The sequence below is a fragment of the Marmota marmota genome, unplaced genomic scaffold (genome assembly GCF_001458135.2).
Source record: "Marmota marmota marmota unplaced genomic scaffold, marMar, whole genome shotgun sequence".
NCBI lineage: Eukaryota > Metazoa > Chordata > Mammalia > Rodentia > Sciuridae > Marmota > Marmota marmota.
Window position 1 is genome coordinate 2,745,745 of NW_025999992.1, and position 25,989 is coordinate 2,771,733.

The following is a 25,989-nucleotide window of genomic DNA, read 5'->3' on the forward strand; positions in this document are numbered from 1 at the left end:
CGTGCACTTTAGTAGTGAAGAACCTTGACGGTGTGAATACCGTAGACACCGAGGTGTTACACATGTCTGTGTTGACTTCGGTTAACATGAAACACGCCACATGAGTCCTCCCTGGACTGCTCTGCTGGCCTGGGCTGTCCTTAACTGGAGCAGCCCTCTGGGATTTTTCACCCAGTTGTGGGGCCTCCTTCTGGCAGGAGGCACAGTCCCTTCCTCTGCTCTCCTGGGCATGGGTTTCAGCTCCCCTGAGAACAACCACTGGTTTGGGTTTTTTGTTGTTTTTTTTTTTTTTAACCATTTGCCACCTTCAGTCAGAGGAATGGAAACAAACCAAAACAAAATTTTAAACCATTGTTTGAAATTCACAAAACAAATATAAGACTAAAATAAAACTTTCAGATGCACTAAATTTCCGAGATATTCTTTATGTCTTAAACATCAGCGAGAGTGAGGAAGAATCTGCTTGGTTTACCTTTGTCCTTTTGCCTCCTGTCTTGAGCCCTTCACGTTCTGGGTGTGAGCAGGGTGTGAGCAGGTGTGAGCAGGTGTGAGCAGGGCCTTCTCTCACTGCTTTTGGGGAACTGGCGGTTCCCTGATCTTGCGCGCTCGCGCCCTCTGCTGGCGCTGCTCACAGGGTAGACCTTGCGGCCGGGCGCTGGTTGCCTAGGAGCCTGATGCTGCTCTGCTGTGGTTGCCTGGCAACAGATGCTTGCGCAGCAGCGGCTCTCAGTTTCCTGACAGCTCCACTCCTCTACTCCAGATAAGCAAGCTAGTGTTCTGGAATCTGATCCAATGGCTTGAAACGAATGAGGATCGTTTTCTCACACTTAAATAGCAGAGGACCAGACGATTGGGTTAAAAAAAAAAAAAAAAAAGTTTTGGGGCAGGGAATGTGGCACTTGCCTCATGTTGTTCCCCAGGCAGCACCAAGGGAAGAAGACAGGGAGGGAGGGGACAGGTCTTGAGCTCCTTTCTGGTAATAGGCAAATGCTGGCTTGGCAGTTTTCACAAGAAACGTTTCTCCCATGAACAAGGAAGGTACAGGAATGTTTGGGGTTGTCACATCTGTCATGGGTGGAGGCGTCACTGTAGATGATGTTTCACTGACTTTGTGGCCAGTCATTTACCCTCTCACTCACCCCTCTGCTCCTTAAAGTGATGTTACCATGGTTCCTGTCTTTGGGGACTATTGCCAACACTGAATAAAGTTTTTCACGGACAGATGAAGCCCACTGCCACCCTGATAGATAGCTAGAGGCTGTTTTACAGGGCAGATATTCTCACTCTCTTGCTGATAAACAAATGCATGTTCCAGTAGAGTGTGTGTTTCATCGAATCTCCTTATCTACTCCTTCTTAAATACCAAACATTGTTGTCTTTAACCTTAATTTCTAAATGTGAACACATCAAAACCTATTGTTATATTCTCAGGGTAACTGAATATCAGTTTGTCTTAAAACAGTGGCTTCTGAGTTCTAACTGAATTATCCCTTCGTAAGTTTTCACAGATTTTTTTGTTTCCCTTTCTCTAACAACATATAGAATTTTTGTCGTTAAAAAAGAACCCATACTTTTACAAACTCTCCACCCCACACTATATTTTTTATGTATATTTTCTCAGCTTCTGACTGCCCACCCCATTAGCCACGTTATCACCTGTACAGAGACATGCTAGCTCACTCACAGGTGTGGCACCCGTGCTAAGTACTCTTGGTTCACAAACTAGAACTTTAGCCTAGCTCAGGATGGAGTGTGACGCTGTGCATTTGTGTCTGCGTATGTCAAGAAGGGTTATCAACATGCTATGGAAACAGCCCAGGTGTCCATCAACGGATGAATGGATAAAGAAAATGTAGGGTTTATATGCACAATGGAGTTTTATTCAGCCATAAAGAAAAATGAAATTATGTCATTTGCAAGAAAATGGATGGGGCTTGAGACCATCAAGTTAAGAGGAAAAAGCCAGACTTGGAAAGTCCAGGTCGTACATTTTCTCTCATGTGTGGAAGCTAAAGAAAAGGAGGAAGGGAAGAAAAGGAGGAAGGAAAGCCCATGATAATAACAAGAAGATCAGTGGAGCAGAGGAAGCTGATAGTGGGGGAGGAAGAGGGGAGGCAAAGGGAAGGCACCAGGGATGAGGTGGGCCAGAGGATAGGGTTATACTGTATCATGTACAAATGTGTAACAGCAAAACCCACTGTTACGTGTAATTGTAATTAACCAATAAAAATTTTTAAAAGAAGAGTTATTATTTCATTTTTAAAGTATTATTTCCCATATAGTGAAACAATGGAGAACTATTTTACAAATTTAAAGTGTGATCATGAGATTCCTTTAGCGAGAATCCGCACTTTGACCAGGAGCTATCTCTGGCTTTTGCGAACTCGTCATTCCACTGAACAAGGACCCAGAGAGCACCCATGACTCTGACGCTGAGGCAGGTACAGATGGGCAGACCCAGCCCAGCTGGCAGTGTCATAGCCAGTGGGGTTCGAGGGGGCAGTAGCAAGCCATCACCTGGGCCCAGTGAGAGCGTGAGAGGGTGCCTAACCCTGGCCATGAGGGAGGCGCCCATGCGAACTGAAGGATGGGTGTAAATAGGAGCTGGCTGAGAAGAGGGGCCACAGGTATTCCCCAGGAGGGAGTGGCTGGCCCATTGAACCACCTGCTCCGGACTGTGGAGTGTGGGGTGGGAGGGGGAGAAATGAGAGCTGAAGTTAGAGGTTTGGCAGGGCCATGCCGTGGGTTGTAGATGGTGGGCCCAGTGGCGTGGCTGGATTTGCACTGTCACTGTGACATCATTGTGCCAGGTGCACTGGATTCAGCCAGACAGGAGGACCCTGGTAGAAAGGGTCAGGATTCTGCTGAAATCCAAGGCTTCAGTGGAGGCAGATGAGTGAAGAGGACAGGACACCAGTTCAGGGCATAGGTCCAAAGGGACACAGTCACTTTGGGAGTTTGCAAGAAGAAAAAGGAGTCCTGCATGATGCCCCTGGTCCTGGAAATCAGGGTCCTTTATTCCAGAGAGAGCACAGAGGGAGGGGGCCCATCCAACACTGGGCGGGGGGGGGGGGCTCAGTCCAGGGTAAGTCTAACTGGAGATGCCTGAAGATCTCGGTGAGTTCAGGGACAGTGGCGGATGGCAGGGTGCACCAGGCTGCAGGTCTGATGCCGATGTCCTCAGAACTGGGCATATGGAGTCCATAGGATGCAGCCAGGCCCCAGGAACTTGGCTCAGGGAGTCAGAGCTCAAGTCCCCCGCCAGGGGTGAGCAGAGGCCAAAGGGCAGCATGGGGAGCCAAAGGCAGGAGCTCCAGGAGGGGTCAGAGCTGGCTCCCCTGAAGAGGCCGAGGTCCTGGAAGCCCACTAAAGAGGATGTTTTTGGTGGAAGGCACAGGCCAAAGCCAGAGTGGCCAGGAAGCAGGAAATGCTGGCAGAGGCCCAGTGCAGGAGGAAAGCTGGTAGAACTGACCAGGTGCCAGAATGAGGTTTTGTTTGATTATAATGGGACGGAGCTTCATGTGTCTGCCTGCTTGAAGAAAACCAGAGTGTGGGAAGAGAGGCTGAGGAGAGGGAGAGCTGGAGGGTGCAGAGGACAGAAGCCCACCCCAGCCACGTGGAAAGTGCAAGGACTGGCAGGCCTGGCTTCTCCCTCAGGACAGAGGCCAGTGTGCGAAACTGCCGGCAGATGGTGTGGGTTTGGGAAGGCAGGGCCGGCGGGGGCTTAAACATCTGAGCAAAGACATGGATTTGGTGAGCAGTGCCCAGGTCCCGCTGGCCCCAAGGCAATCTGTCCACACACAGAAGAGTGATCTTCAGGGCTGGATGCTGGTGTCCACGACTTTGGCCCAGTCGCGGCTTGTGGCTTTCGCCCTCCTGCCTCTCGAGTTCAACACTGCGAAAGTAAAGCTGCTGACCCCTTGCTGCCCGCCTTGCGGCGGAATGGAGAGCCCTGGACTTCAGTCACCCTTCAGGACAACAGGTGCCCTCTCTGCTCTGCGGCCACAATGCCGAATTCGACGCCACGGTGCCTTCTGAGAAGTAGTAGAGCTGTCCCCAACTGCAGAGGAGAAACCTGGGCTGGAGGTAAAGCGAGCGAGCAGGGAGGCGGCGGCGTGGGTGAGCGGAACAGTCTAGAAACTGCAGGGAACAAAGGCGGAGTGACTGGCGCTCCGAGACCCTCCTCCCTGATAGAATATGCATGATCCTGAGCGAGGCCTCGCCGCCCGCCCGGAGCGGGGAGGCGTCCAAGGGAGGCGGGGAGCGCGCGCCCAGACGCACTCTCGGGCGCGGGGTGCGAGACAGCCAGGCGGCCCCGGCCGGCGGAGCGGGCTGCGGCTCGGGACCCACGCGGGCCAGTGTAAGCGTCCTGCCCTTCCTCCCGCTCCCGACCCCACCCGCGCCGCAGCCCCTCTCCTAGAGCCCTGGGGTGAGCGCCCGGCTGCCCGCCGAACCAACATCCTTTCCTTGCCCCTTCCCCTGTCCCCCACGGGGAGTGCAGACCCGGGAGGGGGCGCGTGTCCCAGGCTTTGAGCAGGTTGCGCCGGAAGGTGGCCACAGTCGCCCAGCGGGGACCAGGTGACGCACTCGGTCCCTCTGCTTTGCGCTCGGCCACCACACCAGCGGGNAGCGCCTCCCTGGCAGAGCCCGCCGCCCGCGCCCCGGCTCCCTGCGTTGTGCGGTGCTTATCTGGCAGATTTTTAAGTCCCTTCAAAAAGCGTTTTCCTCCGCGCGTGTTGCTTGCGTCCTCCTGGTTGGGAGTTTGCGGTAGGCAGAGGGAGGGAGAAGAACCGCCCGTTGCGATCGGAAAACACCAGGAGACCAGACCATCTCTTTCTGCAGCGAGGAGAAAAGACGCCTTCGCAGGACCCACAACTACCTGCACGTCCCTCTTGCCCTCGGTGCGCCTTCCTACCTGTGCCTGACGTCCACCCAAGCGGGCAGGCATGGGCTGTCTGGGCAACAGCAAGACCGCAGAAGACCAGGGCGTCGATGAAAAGGAACGACGTGAGGCCAACAAAAAGATCGAGAAGCAGTTGCAGAAAGAGCGCTTGGCCTACAAAGCGACCCACCGCCTGCTGCTGCTGGGTAAGGTCGGAGGCTCGCGGCCGCTCCGCCCCGCGCGCCTGGCACCCGCGGAGCGCACGGCCGAGCTCCCGTCCAGGATTGCGGCGAGCACCGGGCGGGGCGGGCAGGGGACCGAGACCCGACGCCGCCGACCGCGGCGAGCTCCTCCGCAGCAACCTGCGTGTCCGCGAAAATCCCCACGTAGGGCCAGGAAAATAATAGGGGTTAGCGGGGAGGGGTGGCCACGCGATGAGCGTACAGTTGACAGCATTCTTTTTGTTTGTTCCTAGGGGCTGGAGAGTCTGGGAAAAGCACTATCGTCAAACAGATGAGGATCCTGCACGTGAACGGATTTAATCCCGAGTAAGAAAGCCCAATTTCAGTTTTGCTACCGAATTGCATGCAGACTTTGTGACTTCTCTCCCAGCTCTCCCAACAATTCCTTTCTCTCGGCAGCTCCTTTGATGACCCAGGAGTCCTTTTGGCGGGGCGGGGGGGGGGGGATAGAAATTCTGTTGTTGAACCTGCTTAATTTAGGCAAATCTTTCTTCTGGCAGTGCAGAGTTTAAAAAAAATTGTTTAACAAAATATGATCTATTAGGTATTCTTGGGGTATTGATGTGCAATATTGGCACTGCTCTGAGCACTCAACCAATACACTGGTCCTTGGAGGGTGGGAGATTGCCTCCAGGACACCTGCCTATACCAGAAGTCCTGGGGTGACTGAGTTGTTACATAAAATGGCCTGGGTTTGATGTAACCCACACACATCCTTTCAAACACTTGAAATCACCTCTAGATGATTCATAATACCTGATATACATGTACATGTTATGTAAATAAATAATTGTTTAATAAATAATAACCGGGGAGTCTGTTGGGTGCAGATGTGGTTCTTTTCCCCTGTATTTTCTATATCTAGTCAGTTGACTCCACCTATGTGGAGTGCATATAAGGAGTCCAGCGGTATTTTAAGGTACACTTTTCTCTGTAGTCTCTCTTGCTCACATCTGTTTGTACACATGGGTAGATTTAAGTGTAGCCAAATCATTGCATTTACAAGCAGTGCTCATCACAATGTCGCCATGTTTTTGTGTGATCTGCATGCTTTAGTTATAAGACTGGGGCATTCAAGTTTGTTTAGAGTACAAATTAGAAAAGGATTGTTTTCCTTTCCCTGGTAAAAACTTTACAGATGTTGTCCTGGGAGTCAATTCTGACCTCGAATTCTACCAATGCTGCATGAGGTGTAAAATCCCACTCTTTGGATACCAATCAGTGCTGAGGGAGAATTAAATTAATAACTTTCTTCCAACATAGGGAGAAGAAACAGAAAATTCTGGACATCAGGAAAAATGTCAAAGATGCTATTGTGGTAAGAAATATTCTTAATGTTTGTTTACCAGAAAGATTAAGTAGTCTGTGCTCTAAAACTACACAGGTGGAGATTACATGTGTGAGATTATCACACGTGGAGCCCACATGTCACGTTTCTTTCTGTTTCTTTCTTCATCCCATGTTAGACAATCGTCTCAGCAATGAGTACTATAATACCTCCAGTCCCACTGGCCAACCCCGAAAACCAGTTTCGATCAGATTATATCAAGAGCATAGCGCCTATCACTGACTTTGAATATTCTCAGGTAAGTAAATCCTTCCTGAAATATTTTCAATAACTATTTTTAATAGGATGGCTTGTTGAGAATCAGTGTTAATGCTCATTCATTATTAACTCTTCAAAATCTAGCTCTATAAATATTTCCTCTTTAAGAAAATATTCGTGTCTGTTAAAAGTATTAAAGACAGTAGGACTGTCACAAGTGCTTTCATGAATTTCATGGGAAGACAGCATGCCTTCAGGAAATCTTGGTTGAGCTTTTTCCTGTATTCTTTAAAATGAACAATTAAGCAACATCCCAGATCTCAACAGCAGAGATTACATTAGTAGAGAAGAATACTGATGGTATGCAATCACCTCCCTGGAGTAACAGAAAGGGCAGAGTCCTGCGGACTCTCAGAGAGCACCGTCTGACTCCCCCACACCGGGCAGAGCTCATGCACAGGTGTGCTGCATCCAGTTAAACCCTCTGCAGGCTGCCTTCCTCATCACTACTTGGCAGTTGGTTTGTGCAGAGGGGAGTTTTCAGTATTAGTGGCCTCTTGTTTGGTGGATTAACATTTCTTAAAAATATTGCCAGTTGGAAATTCCATGAAGCAGATTTTAAAGGGAAAATCAGTTCCTCAGAAAGCCATTTTTGCTACAGTTGCACCAAAAGAGCCTGTATGTGTGTGTGTGTGTGTGTGTGTGTGAGAGAGAGAGAGAGAGAGAGAGAGATCAGTGAAAGTACTTTAGCATTTTTGTGGCCTGGCTTGGTGGTTTGGAGACAGCCTTCATTCTTGGAATCCTATCTTCAAGGACAGCTTGTGTAGACACCAGTTTGTGAGTGGAGGGGCTCCATCCACCCTGGCTGCAGGGCCGCGCACCCCCGCTGGCCCACGCCCTCTTAGCAAGGCTCTGTTATCCGCATGCTCTGTATTGGTATGAGGAATAACAACTACATTCTTATTTGCATCCTCTATTGTGATTTTTTGCTTCTGACAAGCACCCCAACTTAGCCTGTGACACCACCAGAATTTTTGAAAAGAAGTTTGGGGTGGTACCCAGGCAGAGGAAGGGACTGGGCATCTGGCACAGGGGCACACTGTTCTTCTAAAATTGTCTTTACTTGGATGGCAGAGAAGGGTTGAAGGGAAGGCGGGGCCAGAGAGGCCAGGGCCACACGTCAGCCACACCAGGAGCCCCCTTGTACCAGCCAGAGCGTGCTGGTGTCCTCCTAGGTCTCTGTGGCATTTTGCATGTAGGAGAAATCACCCAAAACGGTGGGGTCTAGTTTGGAAGCAGCAGTGGTGTCCCCTAGACATTTACAGACCACATGTGAACGTGGACATCAGTTCTGCTGTGTCTGCTCAGGAAAGAAAGTCATCTCTCCACGTGTCAATAGGTCAAGACGCATCAATCAGTTCCACACCATTTTCTCCTCCTGACGCACTCACAGAGAAGGGAGCCTTTATTCAATCTATTCAGAAACTGTCGGTATTATCCAAGGAGTCCATTTGATTCATGAACGTGGTCTCTAAGTTAAATTATATTTAGTTTAAATAAAAATATTCAAAACTTGATGAACCATTTCCTTTGAATGCATGTACTTTCACATTTGTTTTTTAAGGTTACTTAAAATTGGTGATCAGAAACCATAATTAACTCTCAAAAAAATAAAAGAGAACTGGGCAGTAGCAGAGACAAAAGTAATGTAATCCTCTTTTAGAGATGATGCTCTTCTCCAGGGTGACTCCAGTCCCGTTGTAATGCTGACATTCTGCCGTCTGTCTACTCCCGTCAAATGAGAGTATGTTTTATTTACAACTTAGACTTACACAGATAAGGAAGTTAATATCAAATATATAGTGTTCCTTCTGAAAATGTTATTTTTATTTTATGATGCATGCACATGATTTCCAGGGACATGTATCCATTTTTCCCAGAGTGCCTGGAAATAGTCACACTACTTATTTTATTGGATCATAAGTTTCTAGGTTCTCACCTTTGGCTCTAGCGGTGCTGGGGACAAACCCAGGGCCTCCCATGCCTGGCAGGGGGGGGCTCCCTCTTGAACCACATCTCCAACCCCAGTAAAATAACTTTTGAACCAAATGTACTCTATTACCAGAAATCAATTTTGGGAACTGGGCCGGTAGCTCAGTGATAGAGCTCGTGCCTAGCATTCGTAATCCCTGGATTCCATCCCCAGGCCCCCAAACAGAACAAATCAAATTTCTGAGTTCTTCAAGTTCAGCAGGAGAAATTAGAAGAATAACTTATTTAGAAATACAGGTGGGTTCCCCTTTGTTCTACTGCCTTTTCTTTGAATTCACTTGAACTCTGAAACTTCAGGGGTGATGGAAGGAAGGGAAATGTGGCCCTGCCTAGAAGCCAGGACCACTATAGGCAGGGTAGAGCTAGAGGCCAGGTCTTGGCCTCCTGGGCCAGGTGCTGAGCACGTGCTGAGCAGTGGGCTTCAGGAGGCCACTGTGTTTGGTCCAGATCACGCTGGCCATGGGGGAGGGGTCTGGAAGGAGGCAAGCTCTGGCGGCCACTTAGAGGCTGAGGTAGCATTCCAGATGCCAGGTGATAGGGTGACTTGGTGTGAGCTGGTGACCATGGACACCCAGAGAAGTGGCCCGAGTTAGGATTCACTGTGGAAATGGAGCCACTCAGACTAGCTGATGTTTGGACGTGGTTTGGGAGGGAGATGGAGAAATCAACAAGGCCAGGGGTTTGGCCTGAATTTCCCGTAGATGGTAGAAAGAGGGTGGGCGGAGGCGGGTGTGAGGAGGTGCCGCGAATTCTCCTGGTGGGTTGGAGACGCTGTTCATACTTGTCCTGCGGATGGGGTGGACAGCCTGGTTTGTGGGTTTGGAGCCCAGGGTGGAAGAGGCTGAGGACCTTCAGACCAGGGATGTTCTGGTGAGGTGGTTGTTGAGGAAGATTCAGGAGCCGACGGGGAGAGAGCCAGAGGTCGAGGGACAGCAGCTGGGCCAGTGCAGGGCTGAGGGCTCAACTGGGCCTTGGGGTAACATGGCTTTGGCAGCTTGAGGTCCCCAGTGCCCTTGCCCTGGGCTGGCAAGTGTTAAGGAGAGGGTGCCGCCTGGGACCCTGGAGCCGCAGGGCAGACAGGCTTTCCAAAGGTCCTCCTGTGACGGGAAGCTGAGAAGCAGGGCAGCAAGTCCAAGGGCAGCAGAGGCCAGGGAGGGCTTCTCTTGAGATGAAAGATCTAGAAGCAGCTGAATGCACACGGCCTGAATTGTCTGGTGAAGCAGGAGAAAGTGGCAGTACAGGCGGAGAATGGCTGTTGACAGGGCAGAAAGACAGACTACCTGCCACTGGACAGGAGGGAGCACAGAGCAGCAGGCGCAGGCCAGGTGAGGCTTCAGATTTGGTGGCACAGAGTTTGCTAAAGCAAACTGGCGACTTAGGTGAAGATGACTGTCTCGTGTGGGAATCATCCAGAGCCAACCCACCTGCCATTTGTGGTTTTGTTTGAGCTCAGTGGACGATGACAGTTGAGCCCTTTTGACCTCAAGGCCCAGGACACAGTTATTCCCTTCACCAGCCTACAGTGTAAACAGGGAGTTCTTGCAGACATGAGAAGCAAACGATCCAGCTGTCCTCGAAGCCAGCAAGAGGCTCACTGCTGGATACTGTGGAATTCTGGGGACAAGCCCAGCACAATGTGTTGGATTTGAATTTCAGATAAAATAAATGAAAAAGCGCTTTGCAGCATGTAAATCCAAAGGGAAAGGGAAGGTGCTGGTCCAAGGCGACTCATCCAGCCCCCGTTGCCTGGGATAGTGTTTTCCCCATCAGTGTGTCCAGACTTGAGATCACCCTGGCTGGGCACTGACTCTCCCCAAGACCCCTTCCCTGGCTGGCCCCAGGTCTTTGCAACCCAGTTTTGGGTCCCACCTGATGCATATCCACAGGGAGGGAGGGGAGATGAATAGGCTGTAGTAACTATCACAAGAGATCGGAGATCAGTGGGTCGATTATTAACAGGAAAATGTCATAGTTGCTCCAAGTCCCCAAAAAGCCTTTGGTGTGGAACTAAGCAAAATCACTGCTGAGAAAAACTGAAGTGCTTATTTGTTAATTTTTTCTTCTTCAAATGTGATATTGTATTGGCTCTTTTAAAATTATGTTTCATTAAATTTTTAAGGGGAAGAGAATAAATGAGTCTTAATAAGAAATGCAAAAGCAGTCTCACCTTGTGGCGCACGCCTGTCATCCCAGTGGCTGGGGAGGCTGAGGCAGGAGAATCACAAGTTTAAGGCCAGCCTCAGCAACTTTACAAAGTCCTAAGCAACTTAGTGAAACCCTGTCTCAAAATAAAAAAATAAAAGGGAAGTGGAGCTAGGGACATGGCTCATTGGTGAAGTGACTCTGGGTTCAGTTCTAGTATTGCCCCCCACAAAATGTAGTTCTATCTGGCAGTCGATGACCCATCGTTACCACTGGATGGCTTCTAAGTTAAAAATCCAGAGAGCTAGCTCGTCAGTGGTGCTCAGCTGGGCTAATGTGTGAGTGCTCAGTTAAAGTAGAGGCAGAGGACCCCCCAGGGACTGGGGCAAGGTCTGGCGAACCAGGCTGGCCAGTATGGGTCTCAGCTCTACTGTCTCTGGGGGCATGACCTCTTAGCTACGCTCGCCCATGTGCTCTGCCTTGGTGGCGAGTGAGTGTAGAATTTCTAGAACACACGGCAGTCATCCAGCTTAGGGGCTTTCCTTGCTGTTTCTGTTTGTCTGAGTCAATCAGCCAATTTGAAGCCACTGTGTAAATCGGGTAAGAGTGCGTGCCTCCGTGGGAGCCCAGGTCCCCAGCACCGTCCTCCAGTGGTGCTCCCCCGGACCTTCCTCCCAGGCCCCCCCCACTCAGCCAGGCACTGCTGGGAGATGCAGGCTTTCTGTGTCAGCTCCCCGAAGAACAGCTGGGGACCAGGCCCCCACCCCCACCCTCAGCTGGCACTGGAATTTGCATCTCATGTCTGGGTACACTGAAAATGTCACCAAAGGCCTGTTGCTCACTGAGGACCTGTGGGCATGATATGCCAGGGTGGGCTGGCTAGAGTGTCGGAGGCAAATGAATTCAAAATGATGTTGAAATCCACGTCCAGACAGCCACCCTCTTCTGGCCCTGGGAACCGGGAGTGTGCGGCTCAGGGGTAGAGCACTGGTGTGCGTGAGGTCCCGGGATCCTTCCCTAGCCCCGGGAGCAGGACAGACAGAGAAGAAGCCTCAGAGCAGGGTCCCAGGCAGGGAAGCCCGGGGCTGCTTTCCACAGGGAGCTGAAATGCATGAGGAGTTTCACGTATGGCGTGAAGAATGGGTGTCGTCTTAGATGTTCTCAGTGTGGCTAGAAGTGAGGGTGGCTCCTCTGGAGTCCCGACTGTCTGCCACAGCAGGAGCCATGGGGTGGAAGGGACTGGGCTGCTTGTGTGGGCCCGAGGCTGGGGCAGGGCCAGTCAGGTGCAGGAGAGGGACAGGTGTTGAAGGACATCCCTCTGGGATCTCTGGCAGGATGGCGGCCAGGTCTGGAGGGGAGACTCAGGAGCCAGCCTGGCTGCCCTCCGAGTCCAGCCCTGCCCCGTGCTTGCCGTGACCTGGGCGGGTTGCTCGCTGCTTGTCTGCTCTGCATGGTTCAGCAGCGGTGATCACAAGGCCGACCGCACGCGGCTGTCAGGGGTGACGATCTGGGGCGGTGGCTGGTCCCCGGGAGCAGCAGCTTCCACATGAGCTGCCTGCTCTGCCTGAGAAGGAGCATGGGCGGCAGGCAGCTGGGTGCAGCCCGGCCACCGCAGGTCAGGGGCCCTGTGTTCTCCTCCCATATCAGCTCGGCCCCAAACCTCCTGAGCTCCTCCCATCCCATGCGCCCTGAGATCCTGGTAGTCTAAACACCCACCCAGTCCCCGTCCCATCCCCTCTGGATCGCAGGCAGAGCCCTCTGAGCCCCTGCCACAGACCAGCACTGTCCCTACCACCTTACAGCATCCTGGGGCGGTGGCCCTGGGGACAGCGCTGGCCCCATGCTTGGAATCCTAACCTTTGCCTCCCTTCAGAGGTCAGGTTTCTGTGTGAGAGTCCTCCAGACACCCCACTGAATGATATGCCTGGACCTCGCTTCCTGTCTGCTCTGTCACTAGAGTGTCCCAGGGACCCCCACCCACTTCTCTATCTTGCTTTCAGTCAGACTTTCTTAAACCGACTTATTCGTCCTCGGTTCCCACCTGGGGCCTGCCTGGTTCTGTGATGGGCCCCGGGCTCCCACGGTGCACTGGACCTGTGCTGGCTCTGCTGGGCCTCGTCCACCTTTCACCTTGTTCTGGGGCTACAGGGTCTGCCCAGCTTTGCTTCGGGTTCTAAAAGTGCTTAGCTAATCCGACCGGGTGCTCACCCCAAAGTGCTTTGTGCTACCTGAAGAGAGAAAGGTGAGAGGTGTCTGGAATTGACCGCCAAGGGGAGTTAACACTAAAATAAGACCAGCTTTCAAGCAACAGGCATTTCCTCAGGAAGGTAGTCAGCATTTGGAATTTTTGTAAATGAGATATTCTGAATATCCTAGGTGTCTCCATTGGTTTTTTAAATGTCCCCAAAAAGATCCTTTTAAATGAGCCATTTCTTTAAGCTAGAGCTGCTTTCTCTAATCTGCACCTATGATAGTCTCTCTCTCTCCTGGAATTTGCTAGAAGGGCCACCTGCCTGTCAGATTCAGGCCATGTTGAGTCCATAGAGAATTCTAGAAGTCACACTTTGAAACTGAAACTGGTATGCGTTGAGGAGACTGGGAATGAGGTCCTTGTCGTGTGATGTCCCGGCTGAGGATAGGAACAAGGAGGTAGGACTTGGGAACATCCGCTGGTTTCCTGGGATGTCCGTGGAGCACCCTGGCCTGGGCCAGGATGGAGTGGGACTTCCCTGGCTCTTCCCAGGGGACTCTGTAAGCAGCGGTCTTCTGAGGGCTGGCTTTGAGGTCCCTGGGCTCTGACTACGGATGCCGGGTGTGAAGGGATCTGTACTGGGGGTGGCATGGACTGAGCCTGCTCCTTTGCCAAGCACAGGGAGGTGCATAAGGAGCAGCACTTTTCTCAGGCTGGAGGGGATTCAGGCTTGACAGGGAGGTGGTGCCGTCCCATGATGCTGTGCTCAGAGCGAGCCTCTAGGAGCACACGAGGACCCCACCAGCTGGCTCGTGCTGAGCGAGAGCCCCTGCAGGGCCAAGGGTCAGGTGTGAAGGTGGGCAGAGACAAGCACGGGCACCAGAGGCAGGGGACAGCTTGGCGACCTGCAGGCAGCAGCTCAGACAGGCACCCACACCTGGGCATCAGGTTGGGTGGGGCCATGTAACGTGGCAGGGGCTGGGCCCCTTCTCCTCTCGGGTGCAGAGACCCTGTCAGTCACAGGTTTCCCTCAAGGCAGGGACCGAGAGCTGGTTGCCTTTGGGACAGTCTCTCCTATATTCACAGTGAGGCTACGGAGGGACAGTATGCTGGAGCTGGTCTCGATGGGACTCGGGCATCTCCTCTGCTGGAGCCCTATCTCCAGGCCACAGGTCCATGAGGAATGCTGGGGGGGACCCCAGGAGCATTGTTATGGTCATTATCTTTCTTACTTTGCATATCCTGTATGCTAATAAGGAACTCTTATAGCAGAATATTGAAGTTAGATGTGTCAAGCGTATTAGAGCTCCATAAGATGCTTTTTTAAAAGTCCATTTTTTAAAATACTGTCATAAGGGGTCTTCCTGATAAATTCTTTTTATTTTGCAATAATTTTGAAATTACTCCCAAAATGTAGAAAAAATAGTCCAGCAAACTCCCGTCCGTCCTTGCTTCCCCGGGTGGGCGGGTGCTTCCTCACTCTCTGCTCTAAGGCACATTCCCACAGACACCTGAGAGGTGGCGCACACCCCCCTTCCCCCCGCATGGCAGTGTGTGTCCCCAGAACAAGGTCATCCACTTGTGTAACCACAGCTCAGCTATCAGTAATTATCAGCTACCGGCTGTTATCTTGCCAGTAATCCCGTCCAGGATGGAGCAGGACCTCCGATCTCTACCTCTTCCTGTCCTGACCAGGATGTGGCAGGTCCTGGTCAGAGCCCTGGCTGAGGGCTCCCGATGTTTTCTGGTGACCAGGTTGGGTTTTGTGTTTGGCAAGAAGGACGCTTGAGGGATCTCCATTCCTTCTCAGAGTGGCTGTGAAATTAACTCTGCACATGGAGCTGAGGTGGGGTCGTCCCTGCAAGGGGCCCCTGATCCCAGGGTCATTCCTAAGTAAATATAGGAATGTCTTTGGGGACAGAATAAATGCCCTGTTCTTACCCTAGCGCTCATGTGCTGGTTTTAGCACACTAGTGAATCTGAACCACATTGAACACGTAGAGGGGATGCTCTTGCCCTCTGGTCCTCCTTCTGTGGACTCTCTGTGAATCCTGCAGGGGACGTGAGGCAGAGGGCCCAGGCTGCTGCTTTCCATGTGCCGAGGAGACCCGCCTGATGCTGGCAGCGTCCCACCATGATGCCAGGAGCTGAGCCTTGTGGCTTTTATCTAAAGGGCTCGTGCTTACAGGGGTCCAATTGAAATCAGAGTAACTAAAGCAGTACTCTTGCAATCCCTGGGCCGAGAGAGTTCTGAGGCGTCCAGTCCTAGGAAAGTGTGACGTTGTACCAGAGATTCTCCATCCCAGGCTCCCCGGGTTTACGAGCCCTAGAGCCAGTAGTGTGACTTGCCTTCGCCTCTAAGGACACCTGCTGTTCGTGGAACAGGACAGGAAGATACTTTAGCATGAGTGCCTTTTGTCCCTGTCATTGCTGGCCTTATGTAACTTTGAGAGAAAATATTTTGAACTGTCGAGCTGTCTCTTGGGAAATGGCAGAAGGGGCAGGAAGCAGGCGACGTGAGTCAGCCCGGGGGGCACAAGAGCGCAGAGGTGTCGAGGGGCTGGGGAGCCCTGGAAGGTCTGCACAGGGCTCCAACTGTCCCGAGGATGCCCTCCATTGAAGGGCATCACCTCTTAAAATAATTCCTGGCACTTGCTATGCCATGTAAATGCATGCAATTCAATCAGTTTTCACATAACATCCTTGCCACAGAAGGAATTTCCATTTTAAAATCATGTCTGTATGTGTTGGAATAGGAAATATCAGTGTGGGCATAAAAGCCAAAAACAGGAAAGAAGATGGAACGAAGAGGGTCTCTCCTGCTGCTCACCCCCAGGTCCTCACCTGAGGCAGCCGGTGAGACATGCAGCAGCTGAGTGTTCGGCACAACAGCAGTTAGAGCACCCCAGCCATCTTCTTCACACACACACACACACACACACACACACACACACACGCATACATACACACACATGCACACCGTCACACAGACACACACACACACACACATGCACACATATGCACACACACAGAGACACACACACTGACACACAGACACACATGCATGCACACACACATGCACACATGCACCAACACAGAGACACATGCACACACATGCACACACTCACACATACACACTGACACACAAACACACATGCATGCACACACATGTGCACTCACACACACACACACATGCACCAACAGACACACACGCACACATGTACACATATGCACACACACCCTGACACACATGTGTGTGCACATACTAACACAGAGACACACATACACATGTACACACACCGATGCACACATGCAGCATGCACATGCACACACCCACACATGCACACATGCACACACATCCTGACACAGACACACATGCACACACATGCCGACACACATACACACACATGCATGCATATACACATACGCACACACGTACACACACAACACATACACACATACATGCACACACAAAACATACACACATGCACATGCATGCACACACATATGTACACACAGACACATGCACACATACACATGCACACACACCATGACACATGCACATATGCACACGCATGCTGACACACAAACACACATGCACACATACAGACACACACACCAACACAGACACACACGCACACACACATGCACACACATACCAACACAGAGAGACATGCCCATGTACACATATACACAGACACTCATGCACATGCACACACACACACATACACACCAACTTTTTGTGTGAGGTGCTGGGGAAGGAACCCACCAGCCCTTTACATATTTTTATCTTCTAATGAAGATCGTGTATTGTGAACTGTAATCACAGTTAACCTCATTAGTGGAGAAATATCTGCACGGAATTGCTATGTTTTTTACATAAAATCCAACCTTACAGTGAGTCGTATGGGACTGTGGGGCCTGAGACAAATGCCAGAACACGTGGTCCTGGAAACGCAGGAAAATCCAACTGGGCATCCCCCATGTTTCTGTTCTGAAGTGTCCAGCTGCCGGCTTCCTCCCCAGAGGAACCCCGTGGTTAGCAGAAGGACATTGGGAGCAGCCAACCTCTGGGTCCCGTGTGGTGGTCACTGGCCCGGGGTAATGGCCGGCAGGTCTTGGGACGTGTCTCCAACCTGCTCAGGTCCTTGCAGGGGTCCTCCTCCTCCCAGGAGCTGCCATTCAGGCCGAAGCTCTCCATCTAGAGTCTTCTGCCCACCTGTGTCTATTTCTGTCTCAGCCAGTTTGAAACTTCTGCCCAAGAAAGAACCCCTGGCTTCCTTTCTGTCCACATCTGTCCCTCTGTGCCCCTGCACTCTCTCCTCCTTCCTACTAGGTCTTCTCCCACCTCCTCAAACCTGGCTGGGCGCAGTAGCCACACCTGTAGAACCTGGGACTCAGGAGGCTGAGGCAGGAGCATCTGAAAGCCAGCCTCAGCTACTTAGCGAGACTCTGTCTCAAACTAAAATAAGAAGGGCTGGGGTGCGGCTCAGTGGTCAGCACTGGCCTGGCATGTGCCAGCCCTGGGCTCAGTCCCCAGTGCTCCACACCCCTCTGCCCTGCCTGCTGCTTTTCTCCCTCTTCCTGATCAACTCAGATTCCCAGAACCACAGTCTGCAAGCGTATGGTTGTCCTTATCCGCACGTTGATCTGCCCGAGGCCAGAACGACAATCTCGACCACCTGGTGACTAGTCAGTCAATGTCGAGTGATAACTCACAACAGGTTAGTTGCCTGCTTTTTAAGTCTCTCCATTTGCCAAGGCTGGGCTTATTTAGAAAGCAGATTTGTGTGGCATACTTTGAAATATTTATTTTTCAGTGCCTACCCTTTCATTCTTGAAGCTCACGGTGTGGTTAGTCACGTTGGGTTTGTCACTTAGTGCACCCTGATCAGGGGCAGGACTCACCTTCCCCTTGCTTGGCGTGGCATTTGGCATACATTTGTGCTCAGTAAGTGGGTGCTGAAACCAAGTATGGGCCACCCACTCATGCTCCGTCGGCACTCAGAACATGGGTCTCACAGAGGAGGCCACCGTATGCCCTCGAGGCTCGGGAAGCTCCGGCCTGATGGAGAGACACGCGTGTGTGATACCTCACATGTAGCACAGATAAAGGAGCAGGACTCAGCACGGACATCAGCGTGCAGATCAGGGCCCTGGAGCAGATGAGCTCACTCGGCAGCCCTTGAGGTGGTGGGACTTCCTGGCTGAGGGACAGTCTCACTCAAGGTTGTGGAGGAAGGACACCGCCTCTGCCCGGGCCCAAGGTGGGCGTTGGGGGCAGAGACAGAGAGATGGGCCAGGACTACCAAGGAGAGGGACACGCTTCCTGTTTTTAAATGTGGCACCTTGTAGGTAAAATGAACCTTCCCTAATCTTGCTTATTCTTGCCACTTATTCACATACACACTTTTAACACACATGCCCACATGTGCACACACATACACATGGGCCTGAATCATGCACAAAGCATTACCTGCATTTTGAACATTGCTTTGAAAATATTACCCAGACACAACAGCCAGCTCCGTGACTGTTCTTCAAGAATGTCTAAAAAGAATGAAAGATCTCTTGATAGCAAAAACATTTAGAGTTGGCTCTAAACCCAAAAACAGGAAATACACATCTCCTCTTGATTTCCCACTCTCCCACCACCAAATGAGAATGGCGGGAGCTTTAGCAGCCATAGTTTAACTGTTTCTAGAGCCGTCTGTGCAGTCTCTAATGAGAAGAATTTAACTGGTATGTTTGTAGACAAATGAAAACTGTCACTTGAGTTTTCATTTTTATCGAAAACCACATTCAGGGCTTTGTGACGTTGCGGTCAGGTTGTGTTTGTGCCTGCTGGTCAAGGTGTGGCAGCACCAACAGATGCCTTCTCTGGAGCCCACCAGCGGCCCCCGTCCTCCCTCAGGCCTCTGCCCCTCACTGTCTGAATGTGGTGCCACTTTACGGGATGACTTTCCACCTCGGAGTGTTCTGCTTCAAACTCCCCATGGATTGTTTTATCAGCCCCAAGCTGTCGTCTCTTTATGGTTTCCAGAAACCATAAAGAAACCAAGATGGCGCCCACTGGCATCCTCGACTGGGACAGTAGATCTGAACTGAGCCTGTGACGATTTCCACCAGTGTTTCTTACGTCTCCTGTTAAAACTTACATGTGAGGAGTGTCATCCTGTGAGCATGGCGGCGCCAGAAGTGCCAAATGGCTGCGTCATGCGTGCCCACGGCAACTCCAGCAGGACACACGGGGTTTGAATGAATAATGACGACACACTGTCCCGAGGGGGTGAAAGGAACATGGGCTTGGCCCCGAGGGAGCAGCCTGTCCCAGGGAAGGCCAGGCCAGCACTGGAGCCAAGCAGGTGACCAGGGGCAGCCTTGGAGGCATAGCCAGGGCAGCGCCAGGTGTGAGTCAAGACACACCCGAGGCTCCTCCTCAGAAACTCTGCCTCTCAGGAAGGATTTCAAGAGAGTCCAGCCCCACAGGAAGGTCATGGGAGAACTCTCCCAGGAGGAGGCCTCCCTGGACTGAATTTTCAGGCAATTCATCTGGACGTGTTGGCCCTTGCTGCAGTGGAGACTCTTACAGCATGAATGTGGCCTGAATAATATAGTAGAATAAATAAAACCCAGTGCGCATAACACAAGAGGGTTACAGGAAGCTCAGGCCGGCTCTGTGCTCCCATAAAAAGGTTGCTTTCAACTGTCCTGCTGGCCCTCCTGAGAGCGCTGGAAGCCCCTCCGCCCGATGGCTTTCCATGCTGCTCTGGGGCTGGCTAGGTCTGCACGGGCTTTCTATGTCAGGTGCTTCCTCTGGGCCCAACGGTTGGCCCAGCACTGTCCCCTTGCAGAGGTCCAAGGGGCCAGCGCAGTGGCTTCTCGGACACCGTCAGCCCCGCCTCTCCACCCACACCAGTATGGTGGCTCAGCATGGCTCCTGGCCTTTCAGCTAGCAGTGGAGCTGGGCTCTCGTGCGGACGGGCTTCACAGATGACCCAAGAAGGCCTATGTGGCCACCAGGGGGGTGCTGACCTGGAGGCACACTCAGAACACGTCCATGTTCATCCATCTGTGGCTCAGTGCTGCTCCTCCCTAGAGGAACAGTGTCCTCCATGAGGTAGGACCCTAAGAAGCTGCCAGCATTTGGCCACGTTGAGCTATAAGGTAGCATCCTTTAGGTGGCACGTGCCCATCAGTTTCTGGTACCATCCCTATGTCCCTGTCCCCATGTGTGGCAGGTGCCCTGAGGGGAACACTGCAGTCCTGCCACGGTGTCCAACCCTTCTCTTTGACACTGCAGCTCTCAGCCCCTGCATGCGTCTTCCTACCTCCCACCGGTCAGCAGCGTCCCCTCCCCCCACTTCCCCTCCTCTGTCCTGGAGCGTCCCTGCTGTGGGACCAGAGGTGGCAGTTTCCCAGTTAGCTACCTGTGTCACGGGTCACCACAGCAGCCCAGCACCCAAGCATCCCAATTTTGGTGGCTAAGCAGGAACTGTGTCCCCTTTCCTGCAGTTGCAGCAGTTAGCAGTCAGTGACGTCACCCAAGGGTCCTGAGGGTGTGGTGGGGCGGGAGGCGGACAGGTGGGCGCTCTGCAGAGCCAGCCTCTGGGGCTGCTCCCACAGTCCACCTGGTATTGCTTCTTGGGTTTTTGGTTTTTTTTTTAAGAAAGGAAACAAAATAGAACCAGAATTCTAATAATAATCATTCCCCACATGATCCTTCAACCGCTCTGGTATCTGTGATGTTGGTGGCTGGAGTAACCACCCTTAATGTAAAAGGGTATGGACCTGCCCTTCACCTGGCCTGCGCCCTGCTCCGTCTCTCGGCCCTGGGTGGGTTCAAGAGCATCTCTGTGCTCGGTGTCCCCGTCTGTGAAGTGGGATGGTAGCGGGAATGCCTGTCGCACAAAGCTGTTTGGGGGAATCAAATGCAATAATCTACAGTGCTGCACGCTGTGGGCAGCAGCGTGAACTTCAGAGGTGTCACATGCTGCCCCAGGCCCCTGTAACGTGGCACTTAGCTGCTGTCCTGAATGTTGCTGAGCTCTGAAGCTCTGCACACTCAATCTTGGGGTTTTGCTTTCCAGCCCACGTATGCCTTGGTGACAGCAAGGCTCTCCCTGTCTCCTTGGAGACTCAGGGCAGCTCCTCCTATCCTTGCTGGACTCCTGAGGGAGCAGTATGGGCCCCTGGGTAGATGGAGGGGTGGCACAGAACTCCCCCGTCGGATGCCTCCTCGATGCGGCCAGAAGCCATGCACGTGCCCAGGGTGCCCAGGAACACGCCTGGCTCTGGATGGATGACCAGTCTGTGGGTTTCCAGGGGACTGGGCCTCTGGCGGCCCTCCAGAGCTTGGTGTTGTGCAGGAAGGGTCAAAGTGCCCCATTCCACAGGAAGTGCCTCGGCCTGGGATAGATCATGTAGTTCTGATAAACGTGCACACAGAAATGCTTCCGCTGTGTCCTCTGGGTGTCTGGTGGTGGTGGTGACGGGCCCCACCCTGGTAGGTGAAGGTGATGGCCACTCACAACCTGCAGGAGCTGGCTGCCTTGCCATTCACACAGACTCACATGGGACGAGACTGCCCCGAGGAGGCCGTGGGCTGGGGAGGTGGTCGGATTAGCCCAGGCAGTTGACCCAGAACCTGCCCCCGCACAGCTCAGTGGCTCCCCGTCCCCTGGCACCCTGCCTCTAGGCAGGGTCGTCCATCGGCTGGCCTTCCCTCCTGTGGTCCTAATTTCAGAGCCCAGGTTGGTGGGAACCGCTGGTGTGTGACAGAGCCTGAGCCCTGGGTCTGCACAGAGCAGAGTAACAGGGTGGTGGGCTCACCCCGCTGGGCACCTCTGCATCTCATGGTGACAACCCTCCCTGCAGCCAGTGGCCATCCCTCTGCAGAGGACTCTGTGTGGCAGAGACCTGCTGAGCTTCCCCTGGACCAGCAGTGGCTTCCTAAGTCTGAAGGAATCACTGTGGGACACCTCCCAGCCATAGCCAGTGATCCTGGAGGGACCTGGCTAGGGTCCTGAATTCCAGGGGCTGAGGAGTTCCTGCCAACACTCCTGGGTAGGAGGGCGGGGGCGGACATCGGCTATGGGCCAGGCCTCAAGGCCACACCTGCCCATACCCTCTGGCTTTCCATGTGCCCACATAGTCAGACCCCGCGTCAGAGCCATGATCCAGTCCTGAGTGCTCAGCGCTCTGTGTCCATGGGCTGACTCCTAGCACACTTGTCAAGGAGCCTGTCCCTGACCCTGTGAGGAGGAGAGAGGGCCAGGCGGAGGGACAGTCTATCCCCGGCCATGTGTAGTGGACAGAAGGCCAGTCGGAGGTACAGCCTGTCACCGGCCCTGTGAAGAGGATAGAGGGCCAGGTGGAGGGACAGCCTGTCCCCAGCCCTGTGAAGTGGACAGAAGGCCAGGTGGAGGGACAGCCTGTCCCCGGCCCTGTATAGAGGACAGAAAGCCAGGTGGAGGGACAGTGCTTGTGCCCGGGGAGCCAGCACCAGAGCCACTCTCAGCAAGATGTTGGAGGTGTCATCCACACTCTGAGGGAGTTCCCTAGGCCCACGTCCTGCTAGGAACAAGGACAGCCAGGAGGAGAGTGGCCGCGAGCTGCTCTCAGGAATGGTCACTAGGCCCTTCTGTCAGTGCGTGAGCATCACAGGGTACTTGTGCAGTCTTGAGTGTGTGTCACTCACTCGCTGTGGCTGTGATCTCCCAAGTGAGTGACATCGGTGTTCACGGTGGCCCTGGAGCGTCGTGTCAGTACATGGCCGTGCTGGGGGCAGCAGGTTGGTGTACACCAATGCCCCTGCGAGTAGGCAAGTGGCACCTCATGCTGCAGCGTGAGACAGCTGCTGTCACTGTGAGGGAATTCGTCAGTTCCATGGTCATCTCTCAGGGCCACTATGGTGCACGCGACCATCATGGACTAAGCCTCATGGCACGTGACTATACCGTGATCTCAGGCAGGGACAGATATGCTCAGGCACACATCCAGAGCTCAGAAGCACATCCTTGGGGACATTCTATACGAGGACTCATTTCCTGGGATGCCTCTGTGTCCCCACCACAGCACAGTAGTGGACCTGGCCACCTGGAGAGCTTTTTGTCTCGTTCACTGAGATTGCTCTCCTGAGGTCCACCGCGGCAGTCAAGACCCGATGAGAAGGCTGCAGGCGGAGGCAGTTTATGACCTCCTCATCCCTTGCCCTCGCTCAGCGCCTCCCCGCTGACACCTGAGAAGTCAGGTGTCCCTTTGCTGGGAGAGACCCTGCAGAGTCCCCAGTGTGCACACCCCGTGGCCCCTAAGCCACATTCCTCCTCCTCACAGCTGGAACCCAGGCTCTCCAGCCTCTTCCAAGTGGACTTTACAGGACGTTTTGCAAAAAACAACCAGATTCCAGTTTGCTGGTTAGGAAGAAGAATTCCATGCTGTTGAGAAAAGAAGTTCTTTTCATTGGAAAGCGAGTGTTAGTGAGAGCTCCCCTCGTGGGGCACAACTCTCCCTGTGGGGTGAGAGAGGACGCCCTGATGGGGACTTAAATAGTGCTCTCTCCTCCTTGAGTTTGGACCAACTGCAGTTCTGCTGAAGCGGCTTCTGCTCATCACTGGTTATCGACTAGGAATGAGGAAGGCTACACACAGGTCCCCGTCTGCTTCCCAGACTCCCAGGAGGTCACTCCAGAAGTCCAAAAACCAGACGCTTCAGATCGAGATAAAAACCCATTGTTCTTGTTCTCAACATCAGGAGTCAGGAGGAAAATACATCTTTTTACCACTCTTCTATCCTTTGGTCCTCTTTTTAAACATAAGCATAGGAGTTGGTTCAGAGAATGTCCAAGGGAGTTCATTGATGAGCAACAAAAAGGAGATGGAGGGCCTTGACCAGGTGTAGACCACACCGGTGGAAAAACCAAAACCAGACGCTAGGACTCCTCCTCCTGAGACCATTATTCCTACAACTCAGGTGTCCACAATGCGGCCCTGGTGAGAATCCTTCACTTTTAAGGTACAACGAACCACCCAACCCACAATCACCTCCAGACCTGGGGTGTTGCTCAGTGGTGACGCACTGGCCTGGCACGCATGAAGCCCTGGGTTCCATCCACAGGACCACCAAAAAAACCCAATCCTGTGTAACTACAGCTGGCCTCTGTGGGAAACTCCAGCACTCTGTACCCTGCTCTCCTGAAGGCCAGTGACAGGCAGCTGATATGGAGCCAGCTTCACAGCACCCTGTGTCCAGAACCCAGTGAGCACCTGCTGCTCATGACGAGGACATCGCACAGCAAGTGAACTTGGAAGTACATCTATCTCTGCACCGCACCTCCGGCTGCACAGGCCAGTGGGAAAGCACAGAGCACTGGACAGGAAGAGGCCTCAAGACTTGAGGGACACAACAAAGAACAATCTCCCTTGCCAGTCATTTAATTAGCACCCTTGACATGTCTTCCCACTGGGTGCCGTGGTGCAGGCTACTCAGGAGGCTGAGGCAGGAGGATCTCTGGAGCCCACCAGCTCAGGGCCAGCCTGGGCACCCCTCGGAAAGCGCTTTCCCTAATGACACCCTTCATGCTTTTCTTTTCAAACCATTTAGTCAGATGGGCAGCCACAGAGGTTTTGAAGTTGTGGAGGATTCACCCCACACAGAAGGATGGGCCGTCACATAGCCCCTTCTACTTCCTGGGGCTTTAGACATAAGTGCTCACTGGGTCCTCACGGCGCCCCCACCAGGAACCGTCAGGGAACTGCAGTGCAGAGATGGAGGTGGAGCAGCCCGTCAGCGGAGGGTTCAGGATGGGAACCCCAGAATCTGTTCTGTGCTCTTCTCCCATTCTCTGGCTGCCCCTGGGACAGATCTGCCTTCCCACAGCTTGTCCCATGCTTGGCATCCCATGGCACGGCTGCCTTCCCACAGTTAATCGTGGCCCACGCCGTGCTCCTCAGATAAGGGCACCCCAGTGTGCACGGACAGTCGAATGTGTGGTGACTTGGGACTGCCGAGCTAGGCTGGCTTTCACCTCCTGGGTTACCTGCCCTGAGCGCTGGGGATTTTTCTGTGGCCCCCAAGCAATGTCCACCCTTGGCACAGATAAACCAAAGGTGAGTCAGTTCCCTGGGGTGTCTGAACCGTGCCCTGTTGGTGGATCTGTCCCGTCAGATCACTGTGCGTCACATGAAGTCCTATCTCCTCCTCCTATTTTTATTATTTCCTCAAAAATGGTGTCAACTACCAACTGATTGGGCATCCCAAAGGGTTGGTCTGGGGCCTGGGTAACATCTGCAGAGGCCATGTCCTGTCACAGAGAAATGCTACGGAAGGGTTTTGTCTTCCCTCCCCCTCCCTGTGCTTGTGAGCCGTGGAATGTCACTCGGAGACACTCTGGGCGAGGGGATACAGAGCAGCCTGCCAGCTCTGGGACCCAGGGAACCACAACAGAGGTCTTCCTGGATGCACACAGTGGGCACATCGGGACCCAGGGAACCGCGACAGAGGTCCTCCTGGATGCACACAGTGAGCACATCAATGAACATTTGAAGAGAAGCAAACCCTGTTTTTACCAAATTCTGGCATCGTCAGGGAGACACATCCCAACAGCAAGAGTTGGAAATTGTAGAAAGAGCCAGAGGCGAATTGCAGAGGAAAGGAAGGGCCAGCCCCTCCTAGGCCGGCGACAGTGGCCCTGGCAGACAGAGGAGTTTGGAGATGGGGGTCTCTGGTGAGGCAGAGGGAAGGCCAGAGATGCTGATCCACGGCAGGCGCCACGGCAGACTGCGGCAGTTCGCCTCTCTTGCCTGGGACTTCCACCCGAGCCTCCTTCCCCTGGATGCAAGCGTGCTTTCCACACCAGTGTTCACAGGGGCACATGGCACGTGGCCGGGGCTGCTGGCAGGTAAAGCAGCGGAAAGGCTCCAGGCCTGAGGCACAG

General features: G+C 53.0%; 1 protein-coding gene across 1 annotated transcript in view; it reads left to right on the plus strand.

The window, feature by feature from the left end:
- Positions 1–4,202: 4,202 nt before the first annotated feature.
- Gnal (G protein subunit alpha L) overlaps positions 4,203–25,989 on the plus strand; it is an 87,270-nt gene continuing 65,483 nt past the window's right edge. Inside the window, exons 1-5 of the mRNA XM_015506049.2 lie at positions 4,203–4,360; positions 4,843–5,088; positions 5,358–5,430; positions 6,388–6,442; positions 6,591–6,710. Coding sequence (XP_015361535.2) covers positions 4,947–5,088; positions 5,358–5,430; positions 6,388–6,442; positions 6,591–6,710 — 390 coding nt within the window. The 5' untranslated portion in view covers positions 4,203–4,360; positions 4,843–4,946. The remainder of the gene's footprint in view (positions 4,361–4,842; positions 5,089–5,357; positions 5,431–6,387; positions 6,443–6,590; positions 6,711–25,989) is intronic.